Below are 18,239 nucleotides of genomic sequence, written 5' to 3'. Positions count from 1 at the left end.
CTCTCTCTCTCTCTCTCTCTCTCTCTCTCTCTCTCTCTCTTCTTTTTTTAAGAAAAACACAGATAAACAGGAATCAGGACTTCTGTTGGCTTCAGTAATGTTCTGAAAGGTACTGCCCTTTTCGTGGTCTTGCATGACATTTAGTTAGGTTTTCCAGTAAATGAGCTGTAGGTGATGGATTGTGGTGTTTCCTGGACAGAACAGTAGGTCTCCGCAGCTCTTGACACTTTTCCTTTCCCTGGAAGCAGGCTGAACGAGCTGGTTTTGAACGTGCTGCTTTATGCTCGCTGCTGTAGTCTTTGCTTATGAGGGTGTACTGGGACACCTCAGAAACGGCAACACATATTTTTTCATATTTGTGTGCTTTAAAATGAAAAACTGAGAAAGGCCTCTTGCATCTAAACATGGCAGCATGAAGGGAATAACGGATGGTTCTCTTTGCACACTGGGAGTTGGCTCCAGGTCAGTGGTGTTTTCTTGCAGGCCTTTGAAACAACAGGAGTTTGGAGGGAGGGGAGAGCAGAAGCAAGGAAGCAGACTTCTGAGCTTTATGCTTTCTGGTGTTTCTGGTAATTGTGAATGTCTGAGCTTTGGTTCATCTGGAACACAGAGCTGGTACTTGTTGACTCGTCGTCATACAGAATCGTGTTTCTTGAACTGTTTTCTCCATGCTGCTGTATACTCCGGCTTTGTAAGTCTATAAAGAAAATGCTTTAGTATTGACCACTATTGACAGTTTCTAACCTAAACCTACAGCTTTGCAGCCCAGGCTGAGCATGATTAAATTAATACTACAAAGTCTGATTTTACAACCTGATTCATGCCTGAGGGAAGATGTGCGGTCCAATTTAAAACCTGGCAATGTTAAGACTGGAATTTCTTTTGTTTGTACTTAAAACATTTGAACCATGTAATATCCCAAGCAGGTCATGAAGGTAGAAACAATTTTCTGGGGTCTTGTGTTAGTCCTCAGCAGCTGCAAAAGGTTAAAAAGAAGTTTGTGTTGCAGATGGTGCTCGGACATTGAGGTTTCAGTGGTGTGAGTAAAACCCCTGGGGATCAGTGACACCTGTGATTAGGGGCCTCGGTACAGGCTCAGTGATGGAACTCATGAGTCCGGCTCTTTCTTAAACCCAAGCGGAGCCTTGGGAAGCTTCTGTTTGGGGCGATCCGGTTCCATACTGAGGCAGTTGTGGACAGACTTGCAGCCTGTTGAGAAGTGCCTGCATGTACTAATGCGTGGGAATGAATTGGTTTTGTAAAAGGACCACATATAATCAGCAGATTTGTGAACTCTATCTAGTGTTAAATGTTGGTTGGGTTTCTTGTAAAGAAGGTGCTGACGGGAGGACAAGGTAAAGGCGATGTACGTGCTCTTGCTGGAAGGCCTGCCTCAGCCTCCTGTGCCTGCCCTGCGTGCTTTCCCTCTGCAGCCTGGCTCCGTCACCTCCCTGTCCCCCAGTTTTTGACCCCCATCCCCTCTCCCCTCCTCTCAGAAGCTGCTCTAAGCTGATGTGGTACAGCCCTGACACGGGGACCTTGGTTTATCCTGGAGTAAAGCAAAGATAGAAACTCTGTTCCGACCACGCTATTTCGCACCGATAGCTTACCTCCCTGGGTGGTTAACACGGTTTGTCAAACCAGTCTCTTACACTGAAGATATTTTCCGCCTCAGTGTTAACGAACTATAACTCTCTTTAGCTTCTTAAAAAATGAACTTATCCTTCAGTGTCACAATCCTGTTCCTCCCCCCTAGAATAACAAGCAAAATGGCAAACCACCCAGCTGACGAAAAAAACACAGCCTAAGAGTATCTTTTGGGTTGACCTTAGTATTGTCTGTCAAAGGCCCAGCGAAGGCACGGCAGGGAGCGTGCCAGGCCTGGCTTTAGCAGCCTAGGAGTAAGGCAGCCTGTGCTTGGAATTAAGCAAATTAGTGGCCTCAAGTATTTTTGACTAGCTCAGGGCCAAGTGCATAGCATCAACTGGATTTATGGTGTTTGCTGTCAGGGTAAGGTGGTTTCAAGTCTTAACATGGTATTCCTCCAGAAGGAAGAGGACAAACATGTTGCTTCATCTATTACAAAGTCGGGTTACAGGCTATCCCAGCGAGACTGTTCCTTCATGCCATTATGTTTTCCTTGGGTATTATCAAGTTCTGTGAAAACCTGCAGCCTCACGCCCAAGCAGAAATGAAGGACACAGAAGCATACCTTTAAATACCTTCAAGGTCTTCCTGCAATTCTTTCATGGACGTTTCTTTCTTATCTACAGGTCAATTTTACATGGTGAGGTTCAAAAGCAATCTTGCAAACGTAAGGGTTTGAAGACAAGTATACTTAGCTAAGAACCAGGATCTAAGACATCCCTTTGGGCACCAGCTGTGAGAATTAGTCCAGGTTGCTTCATTAAATCAACCCAAGGGACATATCTTGCAGGCTTCATTTGAATTGAAGGGCATTGCAGTGGAAAAAGGAGATGGCAGGGAAATGTGCAAGAGAAGTAGCTACACAGTAAACTAAATGGTCTTTGTAAATACTGGTTTTAGTTTCTTCTCCTACTGTACATGTAGCCTGTAAAATTATATTCCTGTCACGGGTGCCCTCTCTCTAATGGTGACATTCTCATGAGCGTGTGGAAATGCAGCAGGACTGTCTTTTCCCTGCTGGAGAACTCTTCGTGATGGCTCCCGCGCATCTGGGGTTTGTGAATACATTGTGTAAGCGTCTATCGTACTGCCGTCATCAAGCTTTCCTTGATTTCTCCTTGCAGACGGCCTTCCTTCCTCATCATAAAGTCCCTCCAGTCTTAGGTTACTGCTTAGAGGGAAGTATGACAAGGCTCAACCCAAGTTCTAGGCAGTAACTAGTGGCGGTCCTGGTAACTGAGCTGTAGTATGCTATGGCAGGCGTTCCTTTCTAGTAGAAGGCAAATCAAGGTCTCTCCCTACTACTGCAGTGTTGAAGATGTGGACCACGAGTCGTTCTGAATATAGGTTTAATGTACAGATCAGTAAAGAGCCCATAAAGAGAGAAATAAAGAATTATACTTTCTTTGGGGAAAGCGCTGATGCGTAAAATACCATTCCAGGAAAAATGTGCATGCCAACCTCATAGCAAAAATCAGGCACGTATCTTAGGGGCACAGGTGGAAGATTTTTTGAAGTGTGCTAAGAGCCATAATGTGAGGTCAATTTCCTTTGGATGGGATCCAGATGAGTTTCAGCAGCAAACTTAACGCACTCATCTGCAAAGTTGGGCTTGTCTTGATTTCACAGTTCCTTAAAAACCTGCTCTTTAACCAAGAAAGTCTGGCATTTAAAAAATACAGCATCTCCTTGTGTGTATGTGATAATGCACAGTGAGTATTGCTTACGGTGCGTGTCCCTCACCATGAAATACATCTTCTGTTTCTGGTTAGCTGGAATTTTTAACTAGAAACACATGGATTTGCAGCTGTTTGACCACACAGCCTAAAAAAGCCAAAGTGCTGACCCACCGTCCTTCCTCAAATGTCCGTACTGAGCCCCCACCCCAGGAATTGGTTGGGTACAACAAACACTTTAGAAAATGGACAAGAAATGTCACAATATGCCATGGAGGTAAATGCACTTTATGGGATTCTGGAATACCTTTGTCTGCTTTTGTAAATATAAGCAGAGTGTTATTTCATGGAGCAGCTCCGCCAGTAGTTTTTTGCATGGAATTTTACAGGGTTTTCAGGAAAAACAAACAAACAAAACTAGGATCAGATATAATGGGAGTTGAGAAAGGAGGTGGTGTTGTAGTTGTCAGTGCTTCTAGCTGAAGTCACAAATGTGTGCTTCTGGAAGACCTGTGGAATACTGGAGAATGTAGTGCCACAGGAAGAAGCACATCGTGTGGAAAGAGCGTTTTTCCAAATGAGAGCTATCTTCTTGCAGCGGTCTGCTTTTACTGTCCCCCAAGCTCCTGTTCTGCAGGTGACAGCTACCTATGATGCAGCAGATTGTTGGTACACTCACATCAGAGCAACTCCTTTGGGCACGGTGCCATGCTGCTGTCACAACTGTTCGCAGGTGTATAGAGAGACTGTCACTCTCCCAAATAGTTTGCAATCTAAACTGTCAAAAGGACTATAGAGACGAAATGGCTCAGTCTCAAGTTTCTTACACCATTCAAAACTATCCCAGCAATGTGAAAAAAGTAACTGAATCAAATGCACTTTCTAAAAAACAATCTTTTGCTTTAATAAACAAAAACAAAAAAGGTTAAGTTGATGGGAGGGAAGGCAGGAAGGGTGCTATAAACAGGAATAAACACAATATAAATACAAATGTATTATAATTTTTATAAATATAAATACTGGAGTTTGTATAAACCAACTTCTTTCAGGTTTTTGTAGCTGTTCATCAGCAGTAGAGGTAACCCTTCTTTTCTTTTTAATCTCTTGCAGGAAGTCCAAGGGAAAGCCAAATGGTAAAAAGCCAGCACCAGAAGAGAAGAAGCTTTACCTTGAGCCAGAATACACAAAATCCAGAATTACCGACTTCGAATTTAAGGAGCTAGTGATGTTACCACGAGAAATAGACCTCAACGAGTGGCTAGCCAGCAACAGTGAGTATTGTGATCGTACAGCTCTGAGGTTGCCGTCCACACCCAAGAAGGCACTCATTCACTGTTTCTTTTTACTGATTTCAGTGCTTAGAAAAACACGCAATGACTATTTATGCTTACTGCATAATGCATGCCATTATACCTTGCATAGTAATTAAGCTGTCTTAACATACAAACCAGCTGTGCTCAGCAGTAGGGGAGACTTGATGCGTTTCCTCCTTCCAACTCACAGTGGGCATTAGGGCTTCTGATGCTCTTTTGAGGACCATCGCTTCGTCTTTGACTGCTCTGCTAAACCTGCTGGCTCAGCAGGTTTCTGACTCAAGCTATTGGTTTTCCAGAAACACTGTAAAAGTGCTAATTTAGTAAGACTTATATGCAAGGCAGTTAGGCTTAAAACCAGACGTTTTGATGTCTTTTGGTTAAATTTCTGTCCTCCATTCCTTCCAAGCTTTGGAGGAATTACTGTGAATTAAACCGTAGTCAGGCTGGAACTCAAAGAAGTGACTGAGTACTATGACTGAATGCTGTATCTGTGCATCTCAGTTCTGATGTACAATACTTTTATGTGCTGCTGCTTCATCTGCCAGTTCTAACCTGCAGCCTTGACACAGTCTTGTTTGTATTTTCAACAGTATGTAGTAGCAGCAAGAAAGTTCTTTAAACTGCACCAGGAAAGTTTATAGAGGCTCATTAAGAAAACCAAGGTGCCCCAGAAGAGTAGTAAAATGTTAAATATCTCAGGAGATTTTTTAAAAGCAGAAGTGTACTAGTTTTTTTTTTTTTTTTTAAGATATATCATTAGGATTGTTAATGTTGTTTTGTAGCCACTGTGTATTTTAAGTCTGACTTCAAAATAATGTAGCAAATCGTTTGCCTTCAGCTTGGAGTAGAGTATTCTGCTGTAAAGGTAAGGCTGATGATGACAGAGACACTTTCCAGTCTTGCTGCTTAGTGAGTAATAAGAGCTGATGCATCATGGCGCTTTCATCTTAAATCAAAACAAGAGCTTTCATTCTCTGTACCTCTTTGTTTTGCAGTTCATCATTAGACTTGTTTAACTAAATCATGTTTGAATATATACGCAAGCTCCAAGACACTGAGGTCACTTCACTTGATCTATTTAAGTAATTGTCTGGAGGACAAGCAGTATTAGAAAGTACTTTACTTCTGAATTTCTTTTCCTTTGTGTTTATTTTTCAGCAACAACTTTCTTTCATCACATCAACTTACAATATAGTACAATCTCAGAATTCTGTACGGGAGAGTCGTGTCAGACCATGGCAGTGTGCAATACGTAAGTCAGTATTTACTATTATGGGCTTTCTGTGAAAACTTGTGGCCTGGGGGAGAATATTGGTGTTAGTTGGCACTGGGCAAGCACATCTCTTCACTCAGTGAGGACACGGAAGCTGTGTATCCTTTTCCCTCCCCTCCGTCGTGAAGTGTGGTGGCAATGTGTTTTTGTGAAGGAGTAGGAAGACCAGATCTTTGACTGTTCTGAGCTGGTTTTATAAAGTGAGATCAGAGAGGCAAATTGCCACGTTGTTTAGCTTGGGGGGAGGAGAAGCAGAAAAAAGGCAAAACTGTCCTTACTGGTACCACTGCTGGGATTCCAGAGGAGGCAGGGAAGGATAAATGAATTGTGAAAACCTCAGCGGGTGCTTTTGATATCCAGAGTACTGACAGAGCACCAGGCTGCTGATGGATAACCTCAAGCCTGATGTGAGCCGCTGGCTTTCTGCCTGAGCCCCTGGGCACAGAGGGCACAAGTGGCAGCTTTGCAAAGAGCACAGAAAACGTTTTGGTTTGGCGCTCTCCCTGTGTAGGGCTTAGTGGACTCTTTAAACATTGACTAACTGTCACTTATGAAAGAAGGCTTTGTAGTTTTGCTGTACATGGTGAATATAAGAAAAAGTTACCATAAACTCCTGCTCTTGATTAGCACAGTCCAACATGATGGAAAATGAGATCCACTTGAGTATGAATAAGCCTGTTATGTTTTTTTCTCCAGCACATGTGCTGATAGTCCCATTCTTCCCTCCTCTTGCATTTCCTGGGATTAATTTAGTTAAGATGGATTTTAAAACAGAAGACTGAGCTGTTAATGTTATAGTACATCAAGCAGGCATCCTAGGAAATGTATGGAACAGAACCAGAGCTCTGTATTGTATCTCTAATGATAATTACTTAGTGCTTAAAAGGAATCCTTGCTTAATGTACTAGGCTATCTTGTACACTTGAAATTAATATCAGGGGCCTTCTTTGAGAACACTCTGAAGAATGCAAAGTGTACAGAGGATATTTTTGCATGTAAAAGTTGGAAAGATAACTGTCAGTAGAGAATTAAAGGCTGTGCTAGGGGCTTTGAAAGCAGGCTGGAACAGAAAGTAATAAATCTGTGCTGGACTCAGATTTTATCAAAAGTAGACAGTATGTCTCTAAATGAGAAATGGTGATCAGTAAAATGAGTGTTTTGTTGACTCTCGCTCCCAAGCTTTCTCATGTTTTAATTCCTGATGTAGCACTGGCTGTCCAAAGAACTGAGCTTAACTGTTGATCGGCTTGTCTGATGGGAAATGGTGACTAAAAGGAGATGGTGGTGAGAGGCTAGTCAGCGTTGCTCCATTCTGCTGTAGTGACTCTTAAACAAGAGTTCTCTGTAAGCAGCTTATGCTGCAGAATAAAGAAAGGAAGTGTCTGGAGGTGGCTCCAGCTGCAGTCTGTATTTTTAGTGGTGAGGACCAATAGCTGAATGTTCCTATCCTTGGTTTTGGAAAACTGAAAATTGCACTACTTGAGAATAACAGGAAACATAGCTACACTTTTGTGAAATGCTAGAAATGGTTTGGCGTTTAGCTAAATCAGAACAACTTCAGTTATATTCCTGTACTTGGGGGCTGATGACTGATTCATGTTGCATATTTCATTTTGCTGTGAAGTGTGCAGGTTCACCTAGCTCCATGCCTCGGTGCAGTTCAGTTTTGAAGGCCCTGTTCATAACTGTGTTCTCCAAATATCTCCAATGACAATTCTGGATATTCCTTACCTTCATGTTCTGCCTTTCCTCATTCTTCTCTTCTGGAAGAGAGATGCCTAAACACAGAGAACTGCCTCAAAGATGCACGTTTGTTCATGTCCAACTGTGACTATTACAAAGCTATACATTCCCCCTGACTTTTTATTTTAAAATCTTGCCCTAATGAAGTAAGGTTAAGTGGGTGCTTGTTGTGTTGGAGGAACACCAGTTGATATGACTTGTCCTGCCTCTGACCTGTGTGTAGTACATGAAGAACATCACCTAAGCATTAGGGTCAGTTGCAGATTAACCTGACAAGACAACCCTGGTCTGACCTTTTGTGACTGTGATGTGTGTGTGTTCAGCAGCAGCAGCTACCTGTGTTAGGCTGCCACAGCATGCCAGTATTTTGGAATAAGGGTGCTGTTCACTGTTTTTTGCAGTGTTCATTTCTTGAGTTCAGTGTGAAGTTCTGCATTTGATCCTCCTATGTGCTTTCCCTGCCCAGTTCCCCCAGGCGGGTTTTGGATCACACCCTTCTGGTCGTACCTAAGGAAGGCTTTTTGTATTTATGGCTGGGATGTTGAACTAACTATGGAGAACAGGTTGCTTGTCTCGTTCCCTTGCATTCAAACTCACTGCAAATACTCAATCCTAAGTTTAGAGGACTTGCTGGCAAAATAAACACAAGTTGCAATTTAACATTTGAGGTAAGGTTTTAACATCTCAGAGAAGTTCCAGCCAAGTGACAAACTGCAGACAGATGCAGCTTTCAGCTCTTGTCAGATGTATGAGATAACGCAGCCATCTGTACACAGTGAGAAAGAGAATTTCGGCTTAGGGTCACAAAGAGACATCTGACCAAAGCTTAGTCTCCTTGTAGGACAGATGGAAGCATTTGCTGGCAAGGTGGGGTAATGCCAAGAAAAATAGGGGAATAGCCACTTATCTTTGAAAGTTAGTGAGGGTGGCCTGAATGTAACTTGGGAAATCACTTGATTTTGCTCATTAATGTGTTTATCACTTGCTGTAAAGCAGCTACTAATACATTATACATTATTACTATTATTAGGCATGATAAGGTTCCCCACCATGACCTGTAAACTGGTTCTCTATAGCTGACATTGGGGCAAAACTTCTCAAAAGTGATGAAGTGAGTGGATAACTAAGAGCTTTTGTGAGTGCTGTTCACAAAGTTGAGATTACAAAACTCTCCAGGCAGAAATTAAGAAATGATACAAATTTCTAAGCAGCCTACAGGTAAGAGTGAAAAAATCTCATTTTGGTCCATTAAAATCCCTTAAGGAATAAATTCCTTATTATTGATTTTTCCCCCAATCTTGCAATCTATCTCCTGTTATCCTTAGTGTCCCTTACTACAGAAGCTTTTACAACTCAAACTTGCATGTTTTGTAGTGTCCTATTCTTCAGTTCCATGAGCTTCTACACAGTGGCTTTTTTCCTTTTTTTTTTTTTTCCTATCTAAATGTTGTTTTGCCCCTGTCAAACCATCAAAGCTATTCCAAGTTGCTGCCAAGCACTCTATTACAGCCCTTGCACTTTATACAATTTGCTATCCCTCTTTCTTCATAACCTGTATTCTAGCATTTATAGCAGGACTGTCTCACCCTCCTTTTCAGACACCATACCTCGAGTGCATTTGCCTCTCCCTCCTTAGAGAAGCTTTTCCTATGTAGTAAAGTAGCCTCTGTTCTGCCATGGCTTCCCTGTGTACAGTAACAGCTGTATGGTCCTCCTTAAACTCGCCAGCACAAAACCAGAATGTTTTGTAGGGAAAGGGATAAAATATGTACACATATTAAGACATGGCACTGTGACTGACTCCATATTTGTTTTACTTTGTTATTTGTGTAACAGGCTTTTCTATGTTAAACCCATTAGTAATTGTTCCCTGGGATTTAGAATGGAGCTGCAAACTCCTTGTGCTCTCTATACTGGGAAAGCTTCAGTTGCCAAAATTTTACATGTGGAATGGAATCAAAATCTGTATCATGTAAGCACTTTTCAAAAAGTGCCTTTAAGTGTCTGTCTTCATGTCCTTTTAGCTCCCCATCCTTTGCCTAATATGGGGCTGTGCTGTCACAGAGCCAGTGGTGGAATGCACTCAGACTTCTGTGCCCAGCTGAGCCCCTCGATGGCCTCAACCTGGAGATAACTCCAGCACGGTGGGAGCTGCTCCCTGCCTGAGATGTTCATGGCATGCCAGGGGCTCCTTCCTTTCTTTCTTCAAGATGTGAAGACTTTGTTCACAGAGCTTGAAACACAGGGAAGACGAATGATTCTTATCACACAGGACAATCCCTTACTCTTAATGATTTTTCTGAATTCCCATTTTGCATAATCAGCTTAACTATTAAAGGCAAAAGGGACATACAGTGGGATGTTGTAGCAGATTTATTCACTTAGATTTTTGTGTAAGTGAACTTGCACAGTTGCCAAACTGTTTGTTTTAACTAAAATCCAATTATCCAGATTTGGGTTTGTGCCTAAGGGCAACTCCAAACCGTTCTGTTTTGTAGCTGAGGATTTCTACAGCATGTAAGAACTGCTGAGGAGCAGACAGTCCAGTCTGCTGCTGCTCTGGTCTTAAGACCCAAAATAAGTCAAGAGTTGCCTAGAACTGCCTTCCTCCAGCTTAACACGGGGCTAGACAAAGGAGGGGGACATGGCTTGGGTTTGCACACTACATTGTGCAATTCCCTACATGTGGATTGTATAAAGGAAGTGAGCAGCGATGAGCAGAGCCCACCCCTAAGGCCCTAAATACTAGTGTTGATGCCTGGCATAGCTCTGCAAAGACCTTTTAACTCCTGCCGTTTCCATTCACTTACCTTTATGTGCCCTTTCACAGGCCATCCTGCTATCTCCAGTAAACAATGGAGCGACCAAGCACCACGTGCTGAAAATGCACTGAAAGACAAATTCTAAACCTTAGATGTCTGCAGAACTAGTTTTCAATTATCTTTCCTCTAAAGTCTGAGCTGACTTCTGTACTGTTTCCTCTCATCTTCATATGGCTTGGGGCATGAACTGTTCCTTACTGTCTTCACATAACCCCCGTCAGGTCCCTTAAGAATCTTTCTGGGCAATGAAAACACGCTGACAATTAGAACTTTTCAGTTGCTACATACCGTTTTTCTTCAGTTGCTTCAGGACTATTCTGCTGGTCAGTACATGCAAAACTCCACTTCCCAAGTGGCACCTATAGATCCTTCTAATTTAACGCAGTCTAGCCCTGTTAGGTACAGAAAAAAAAAACAACAACATTGAATCCTTATCTCCTTGCAAAAAAAAAAAAAAAGTGTCCAAATGTGCCTTAACTTCCTACTGAAGAAAGAAAAATGTTATCAAGCAACCGAGAAGTCCAATACAATGGATTTCTTATCAGTCTCATAATGGCCAGCACCTGGAGCTTACACTGAAGGAAGAGTTCAGGAACTGGAACTCAGATAACTCTAATGTGACATTAAAAAAAACAAAAAAAATTTTTTTTGCTGATTTCCTTATCTGAAAAACATTTCTTACAATGGATAGCTGCTCTCTGTAACAGCGGTGTGCTTTCAGAGAATCACAGAATGGCTTAGGGCATCCACAGCTTCTCTGGGCAGCCTGTTCCAGTGCCTCACCACCCTCAAATTAACCACCCTTTAATTAACCATGATTTAAAGAAACAAAAAAAGAAGGAACAAAACTTTTGAGTTCTTTTGCAGCCTTCAGATTCCTCTCTCAGGTGACTGCAATAGTTATTAGAGAATGTTTCTGTTGTATTTCAGTGGCTGCAGCTGAATCGATATGATAATTACAGTTGCTTTTGAAAAGCCTCACAATATGCTAACTTTTCCTGTTCTTTTAAAATCCAATAGGATTATTCCCTGGTGGCAATGTAAAATGTAAATTCCACTGGTTGAGGATGTTTGGAAACAAAGGAGCAGGCTTTTGAGGCACATGTAGGTAGGGATGTCCAAAAGGGCCATAAAACATTCCCCAGATAGGATTTTGGAACAGGATTTGTACTATTGAGAAACACTTCAAGTATCTCAGAGCACCACCTTTGAAAAAGCTGGTGTTTTGGAGCCACCTTCTGTCTATTTAATAATACTACACTACAGGACTAATTTTTGTTTCATGTATGATGTTAAACATTGGAAGCTTTATCACTTTTTAAAAGGCAGCAGTGTTACAATAGTTATATAATGCCTTCCTGTACAGTTTTATGGACTGAAAACCCTCAGTCTGTCATGGATAGGTAGTTATCACTGCCCCTCCTGGGAGACTTCAGCAGCCTTTCTGTGCTTGGTATTACTTGGCAGTGGCAAGTGATGATCTATTTCAGTAATGTTGCATGTTGCAGTTGTTTTATATTATTTAGACACTAACCTCTTAGGAGTTGAGCTGAGGATCCGAGGCGCAACATGGTGACGCTGTCGATTCTCTCCACAGACAGTACTACTGGTATGATGAGCGGGGAAAGAAGATCAAGTGCACTGCTCCTCAGTATGTTGACTTCGTCATGAGTTCTGTGCAGAAACTAGTAACAGATGAGGACGTCTTTCCAACAAAATACGGTACGAAAAAGCCTGTATTCAGAGAGGAGAAAAACTGTCAGTATGTGGGTATCTAACACGGTGCAATGCTAGTAAAATTTAGCCTTGTTGTTTTTTTTATTATATCCTTTAGAGCCCTGATGTATTAAGGGGGAAATAAATTGCATTGCCAGGAACGTGGCTAGTCTTCCTTGCCTAACAGATTGTTTAGAATCTCCTTTCCCCTCCAGAAATTAAATAAGAACATGATTTTTAAGGACCGAAAAGAAACAAACATAATTTTAACTCAATTTGTATCTTAACAAGATAGCTCCTTGCAATGACTTTGATTAAGCGGAAAAAAAGAGAGACTTGTTGAGCAGAAGTTATTGTAGATGGGCTTAATCCAGACTAAAAGCAGAAGGCTTCCTGAGTCACTTCACCCGGTAGCTGGGGAACTAGGATGTTACAATATCACACATGTTCAGCCAACAGCATTTACCTATAAGCATCTGGAAGGAGGCAATGCCCAGTAAGGCAGGTGCACTTTGAGTTTTTGTTGTTATTTTTGTTATTATTGTTTAAATATGCTAATTCAAAAGGCAGCAAGGCCTTTCATGTAAGTCAATGTGTCCAGGGTGTACTGTAGACCAGTAACATAGTTCCTGTTGTGCATCTTGCATAGGATGGCAGGTTTTTCTTTTTTGCTTGCCTCAGTTTCACTTTCAGTATTACCAGGAGTGGTTGTCCAACAATTGCCTTTTACAATAAGGGCAGAGTAATGCTCCAGCAAGAATCAGAATTGTAGGGGTTGGAAGGGACCTCGAGAGATCATCGGGTCCAACCCTCCTGCCAAAGCAGGATCCCTAGAGCAAATGGCACAGGTAGGCAAGCATCATTTGGATCGCACCTGAGAGAAGGCAGCCAGTATTTCCATTTCTTTGCCCATTTGATAGAATTTCAATAATGAAATGAGGGAAGTCTGCCAAGTACTTTAGTTTCCATTTCATGATCTGTTAAATGGTCTCATAACTATTATGCACTTTCAGCGGAAAAATCTGTTCCTCCTGGACAAACCAGATAAGAACCCAGAAGAACTTCTCATTATTTTTACAGGCAGTATCAAAAAAAAAAAAAGTGGTTTAAAGAATTATTACATTTTCTTCCTGATTTTTGAACCTTAGGGTTTAAAAGCTTAACTTTAAATGAAAACACTTAAAACCTTAGACTCTTCCCCTTAAGTCTTGTAAAAAGAACATGTTGGGAAGATGATACAGGGCCCATCAGTTGCCTGTGAAGTAATTGCCTTTATTGCCCGAGAGTTCCCTTTAAGGTGGGCTGGTTGCACTTAACCACAGCCCGGACAGGACAAAATGCTGATACGGAGCTCAAGGTGACCAGTTGGAACTGACACGGTGTTTCTCTGTCTTCCTTTCAGGCAAGGAATTCCCAAACTCGTTTGAGTCCTTAGTGAAGAAGATCTGCAAGTACCTGTTCCATGTGCTGGCCCATATCTACTCCTCACACTTTAAGGAGACTTTGGCACTGGAGCTGCACGGACATTTAAACACGCTCTACACACACTTTATCCTATTCATCAGGGAGTTCAACCTGGTGGACCCTAAAGAGACCACCATCATGGACGACCTCACAGAGGTCCTCTGCAGCAGCAGCGGGAGCAGCAGTAACGGGAGCGGCAACGGGAGCAGCAACAGCGCAGGAGCACAGAATCATGTGAAAGAGAGATGAGCCCTCCTACAGGATCTAAACTAACATTAAAAACAATATTATATATTATGTGTGTATGTGTATGTATATGTTCAGATATACATACAGACATATACAGCAATGAAAGCTGAAAGAAATTATGCTGCCACCACAGGACGTGTAGTCATATGGGACTGTATGGAGCTTTGGTTTAATGCGCCACCTGGCGAGAAGTTGCACCAATTTTATTTTATTTTCTGTCCACTCCTCCTTTTACCTATTCAGATGGATGATGAGTGCTGTTTTTAGAGAAGAGCCAAGTTTGAGAGTGGGGCCACTCTTGGCTTTTTTTTGGTTTGGTTGTTTTGGTTTTTCTTTCTTTGGTCTTGAGTGCAAGCCCTTTGTCTTTCTAGGATGGTGGTCCTGCCATTTTAAAATTATCTATTATATTATAAGAAGTGACTTTTACTTTGAAGTGGCTTAAAATGCAGATTTTTTTTTTTTGGGGGGGGGGGGGGGGGGGGGGGGGGAGTGGTTTTTTTTGTTTGGTTTTCCATAGACTGCCCCTTACCCCCTGCCAAAAACTCCCCCGTTGAGTGCATCTTGCCCTTTGCTAGCTTGGAATGGGAAGAAGCTCCTGGCTTGACTAGAGTAGCAGCTAGGGGCTTGCTACGTGCTGAGAGTGGGCATGATTCTCCAGTTGTCCCATCTACCTGGTCACAACATGTGAACGTGCAAAAGGATCCACAAGCCTTTCTGCTTATCGCTCCTACAAAATATATGCTCTCTTCTCTGCTCCCCCCACCTCCTCTTTTCCCAGGCACATCTCTATGAATAAAGTGTGAGATCACTGGAGTCTAAAACTTACCACGTCCAGAGCCACCATCATTTGCTTCCTGTTGAATGGAGGCCCAGGGAGGGAGGAGAAGGGTAGTACATTGAGTCCGTCACCGCCTGTGCTAGAAAGATGGCTGTTGGCATAAAATTATATTGTTGGCTTATTTTAGTTCATCTGTTCTATAATAATAAAAACAAATCTATCAGCCATAAGTTTTGGTTTTGTGTTTGCAGCGTCGAAAGTCACTGGAATCCACCCAAAGCTTCCCTTTCACCACTGATGCAGTTAACCTTGCTGTCAGCCAGCTTTATGAACAGTTCTGAGTCTTCCATCCTGTAATATAGGATTTATAATCAATTTCTTGCCCTTTCTGGTATTGCTAAGAACCTCCTCCCCAGGTAAACCTGCAGACCCAAGGATAAGGGACACATGGAAAGGAGCAAATTTCCTGTCTTTACACATTTAAATACTGTACATCTAGTGGGCTCCCGGATACGTTGCAGCAAATAGTGTATCATATAGTACCTGGATCAATATTGTATCTGGACAGCAATATTACTCTTTTTCTTACCATATCCACCGAATTCTGGCACTCCAGATTTCCAGTTGGGAAAATGCCAAGTTTTGCTTGCAAATGTGCTTCTACCCAATCTGCAGCAAACACTCTGGGAATTGTTTGTTACTGCTTTTAAATCATTAGCCTGAGGTATATACATTATTAATAACTGACATGGCATGAATCCTAGAAAGGTTTCCTGAATGAGCTCTAACTGCACTGGGCATCAGTAGAAAGGGGAAAAGGAGAGCAAGCTCAAGAGCAATGAGAACAACTGCAAAGCAAATAGACAAGGAAAAGCGCAAATACAAAAAAACACAAGCAAGAAGGGAAGAAAAAAAGAAAAAGCTCAGCTAAGAAAAAAAAGCCTGTGAAGAAGTACACAAAAGCAACCATAGGTAAAGGAAGAAAAAGGTGTGAGTGAGAATAAAAATCAAGATGTTATAAACATGAGGAAAAGAGCAGAAAAAGCACACGTACAGGAAAAGGGAAGTGGAGGAGCATGTGAGAGAAAACATCCCCTGCTTCGTGGGCCCAGAGTTGTCACCTGCTTGTTTCCAGATTGCAGAAGTGTTTGAGGGCACAGCTTCCCCACCATATCCTCCTGCTGATGCTGTCAAATCCTGATGAATATTCCTGTTCATTCTCCAGTCACGCTGACCTGAGCCTTCCCATAACAATTTCCTACATCAAGGGACAAGTCTAGCATCAGCTGGTTTATCTGAAGTGAGCAAAAGCTATCAGAACAATGCCATTTGTAAGGCCCCTGTGCTACTTGCAGTGACAGCCTACAGTAGAAATAAAGGTAAGAAAGTAATAGCAAGGCCATCAACCCAAATCCAAGTATTTCTGGTCATTCATTATCTACTTGTAAAAATGCACTCACTGTCTTAATAAAAGGCCAGTTGGAAATGACATACCTGGGAAAGGTTCGAGTTGAACAAGAGGCAGTTCAGCTCTCTGGAAAGACTGCCTTAGCTTTGTGCATGATCGCAAACTTCAGCGTGGAAGCTATCAAATGTTTGGCTGTGCCTTACCTTCCCCTAGGAGAACTGACAGGACCTAGCAGTCTGGGAACCCATGCTTGGATGCAAAGCAGTGCACATTGGTTCAGCTACCAGCATAGCTATTTCCTCCAGGAGAGCCAGTGGTTGGTCGTGGCAGCTGTCCTGAGTTGCGTCTGCAGACATTCGATACGCCTGAAAGTACAGAAGCTTCATCTAACAGAGTGATCTTTTTTTTATATTTTACAACCAGCTTAAGAGAAAGCAAATAACAAATCCTATTTTAGCGAGGCCTATCCTGTTGATTTTAGCAGTGGGAATAAGGAAAACACTCAAATAAGTGCCAACACTAACAATCTTCCTGCCAGGAGTAAATATTACTGTAAAGATCAGCCTTGAGGTGTCCAAGCATATTTCAGAGGTTACTGAATTATGCTGTAATATAACATTATTGATACACAAGTGCCACCAAGCCTGCAAAGTGCAGCCTGTCAGTGACAGTCTGTGTGTGTCGCAGTTTGCCCTGTGGCCAGACAGAGTGCGAGTACTGAGCTTGAATCCCCAAATCCCTTGGCATCTAGAAGAGGGGTGTAGGGCCCCTAACACAGAATTGGCACGTCTGCTTACATGTGTTTTGTAAATTGATCAAAGCTGCTACAACAGAGGCACCTAATTAGTCTGCGTTCAGCCCACCCTTCTTCCCCATCCCTAGTGCTCAATGAAGTACAGAGCCATTGCAGCACGGCTGCTACATAAAACAAGCGCACAAACCAAACTGTTACACATCCTGCTAGAAGAAACCTTTCCAGCTATCCCCTTACCCCCAGCACATGCCTTTTGCAGGCCTAGTGTTTTTTTTTGTTTGTTTGTTTGTTTTCTTAAAAACAACATCTCCATCTATGTTATGTAGGGTTACATTCCCCATTTGGTGTGCTATATGCAAGAGTGAGATGCTGAAGAGCTGAGGCTGCATAAAGTAAAGCACAAAACACCAGAAAGCTGAAACTTTTTTTCTTTTTGACACAGTCACACAGCTATTTTGTGTTGTGATCAGTCTTTCTTTGAGGCTGATGTGTCCTTAAATCCGAGCATAAGTACCTGTAAGTAAAACCAGGACAATAGCTGCTTCGCACACAACACCTGGAGCGAATGCCAGCAGCAGGTAAGCAAGCAACAAGATCAACATCAGCTAACTCTGGCCACTGGCAGCAACAGGACATGAGAACGGAACCACAAGTCTCACAGAAACAGCCACCTGTGGCACTGACCTCAAGGCAATAAACCATAGGTATCATGGGAACAGCTTCACCCCGACCCAAAGAAAGCCCCAGAAGTGACAAGGTAGAAACTGACTCAGGCACCATCCAGCGCAACCCAGCAAAAGCATCTCTACACCCTGCTCTCTTGCCTGAGAATTGCAGAAAGTTATCAAGCTTGAGATCCCACAGAGCACTCTCATTTTATGCATGCCCAAGCACCTTTTAACCAAGAACTTAAATAAAAATTGACCTCGCATCTTACGGACTGCTCTGCACGTATGGAGCGCAGCCAAACGGTGAGAGCCGGGCACTGGCTCTGTGGGACTGCTGGTGCCAGCCAGACACAGCCACAGAGAGGAGCTGCTGGAAGGCACCCGGGCTTGGGGAAATGCTGTCAGGTAACAAACGGAAGACCAAGAGACTGCCAAAGAAATCAGCACACCCACAAAAGAACGATCGGGCGTTACAGGAGCTTACCCAGCATGCTGATCTCACACAGCCATGCTTTGTCAAACAAGCTCACATCGTCCTCTAACCTCTAAGGCAATCCTCAGCTCTCTGCCTCATCTGGTAACAGAAGGACTGGAAGCCACAGACACCCTTCCACCATCTGAACCGAGGCCAGAGACCTAGGCTGTTGGTTTACCTGGCCAAACTTACTAAGGGAGGCCGATGTTCCTGCCTGCAGCACGAGTGGCACCACCGCCCAGCTCAGAGG

The 18,239-nt window shown here is 42.7% G+C and overlaps 1 protein-coding gene across 8 annotated transcripts in view; it reads left to right on the top strand.

The window, feature by feature from the left end:
* MOB2 (MOB kinase activator 2) overlaps positions 1-14,914 on the top strand; it is a 128,527-nt gene extending 113,613 nt beyond the window's left edge. For 7 of the 8 annotated variants that reach the window (XM_035327442.1, XM_035327441.1, XM_035327443.1 and 4 more), the window contains 4 exons: positions 4,434-4,594; positions 5,798-5,891; positions 12,075-12,199; positions 13,596-14,914. In XM_035327442.1, coding sequence (XP_035183333.1) covers positions 4,434-4,594; positions 5,798-5,891; positions 12,075-12,199; positions 13,596-13,906 — 691 coding nt within the window. In that variant the 3' untranslated portion in view covers positions 13,907-14,914. Of the gene's footprint in view, positions 1-1,209; positions 1,230-4,433; positions 4,595-5,797; positions 5,892-12,074; positions 12,200-13,595 lie in introns of those variants that run through there. The other variant, XM_035327444.1, reaches the window with a different exon arrangement.
* Positions 14,915-18,239: the final 3,325 nt, after the last annotated feature.

Source organism: Oxyura jamaicensis, chromosome 5, assembly GCF_011077185.1.
Source record: "Oxyura jamaicensis isolate SHBP4307 breed ruddy duck chromosome 5, BPBGC_Ojam_1.0, whole genome shotgun sequence".
Classification (NCBI taxonomy): domain Eukaryota; kingdom Metazoa; phylum Chordata; class Aves; order Anseriformes; family Anatidae; genus Oxyura; species Oxyura jamaicensis.
Note: the sequence above shows the minus strand (reverse complement) of the source record. Positions and strands in the feature narration are given on the sequence as shown.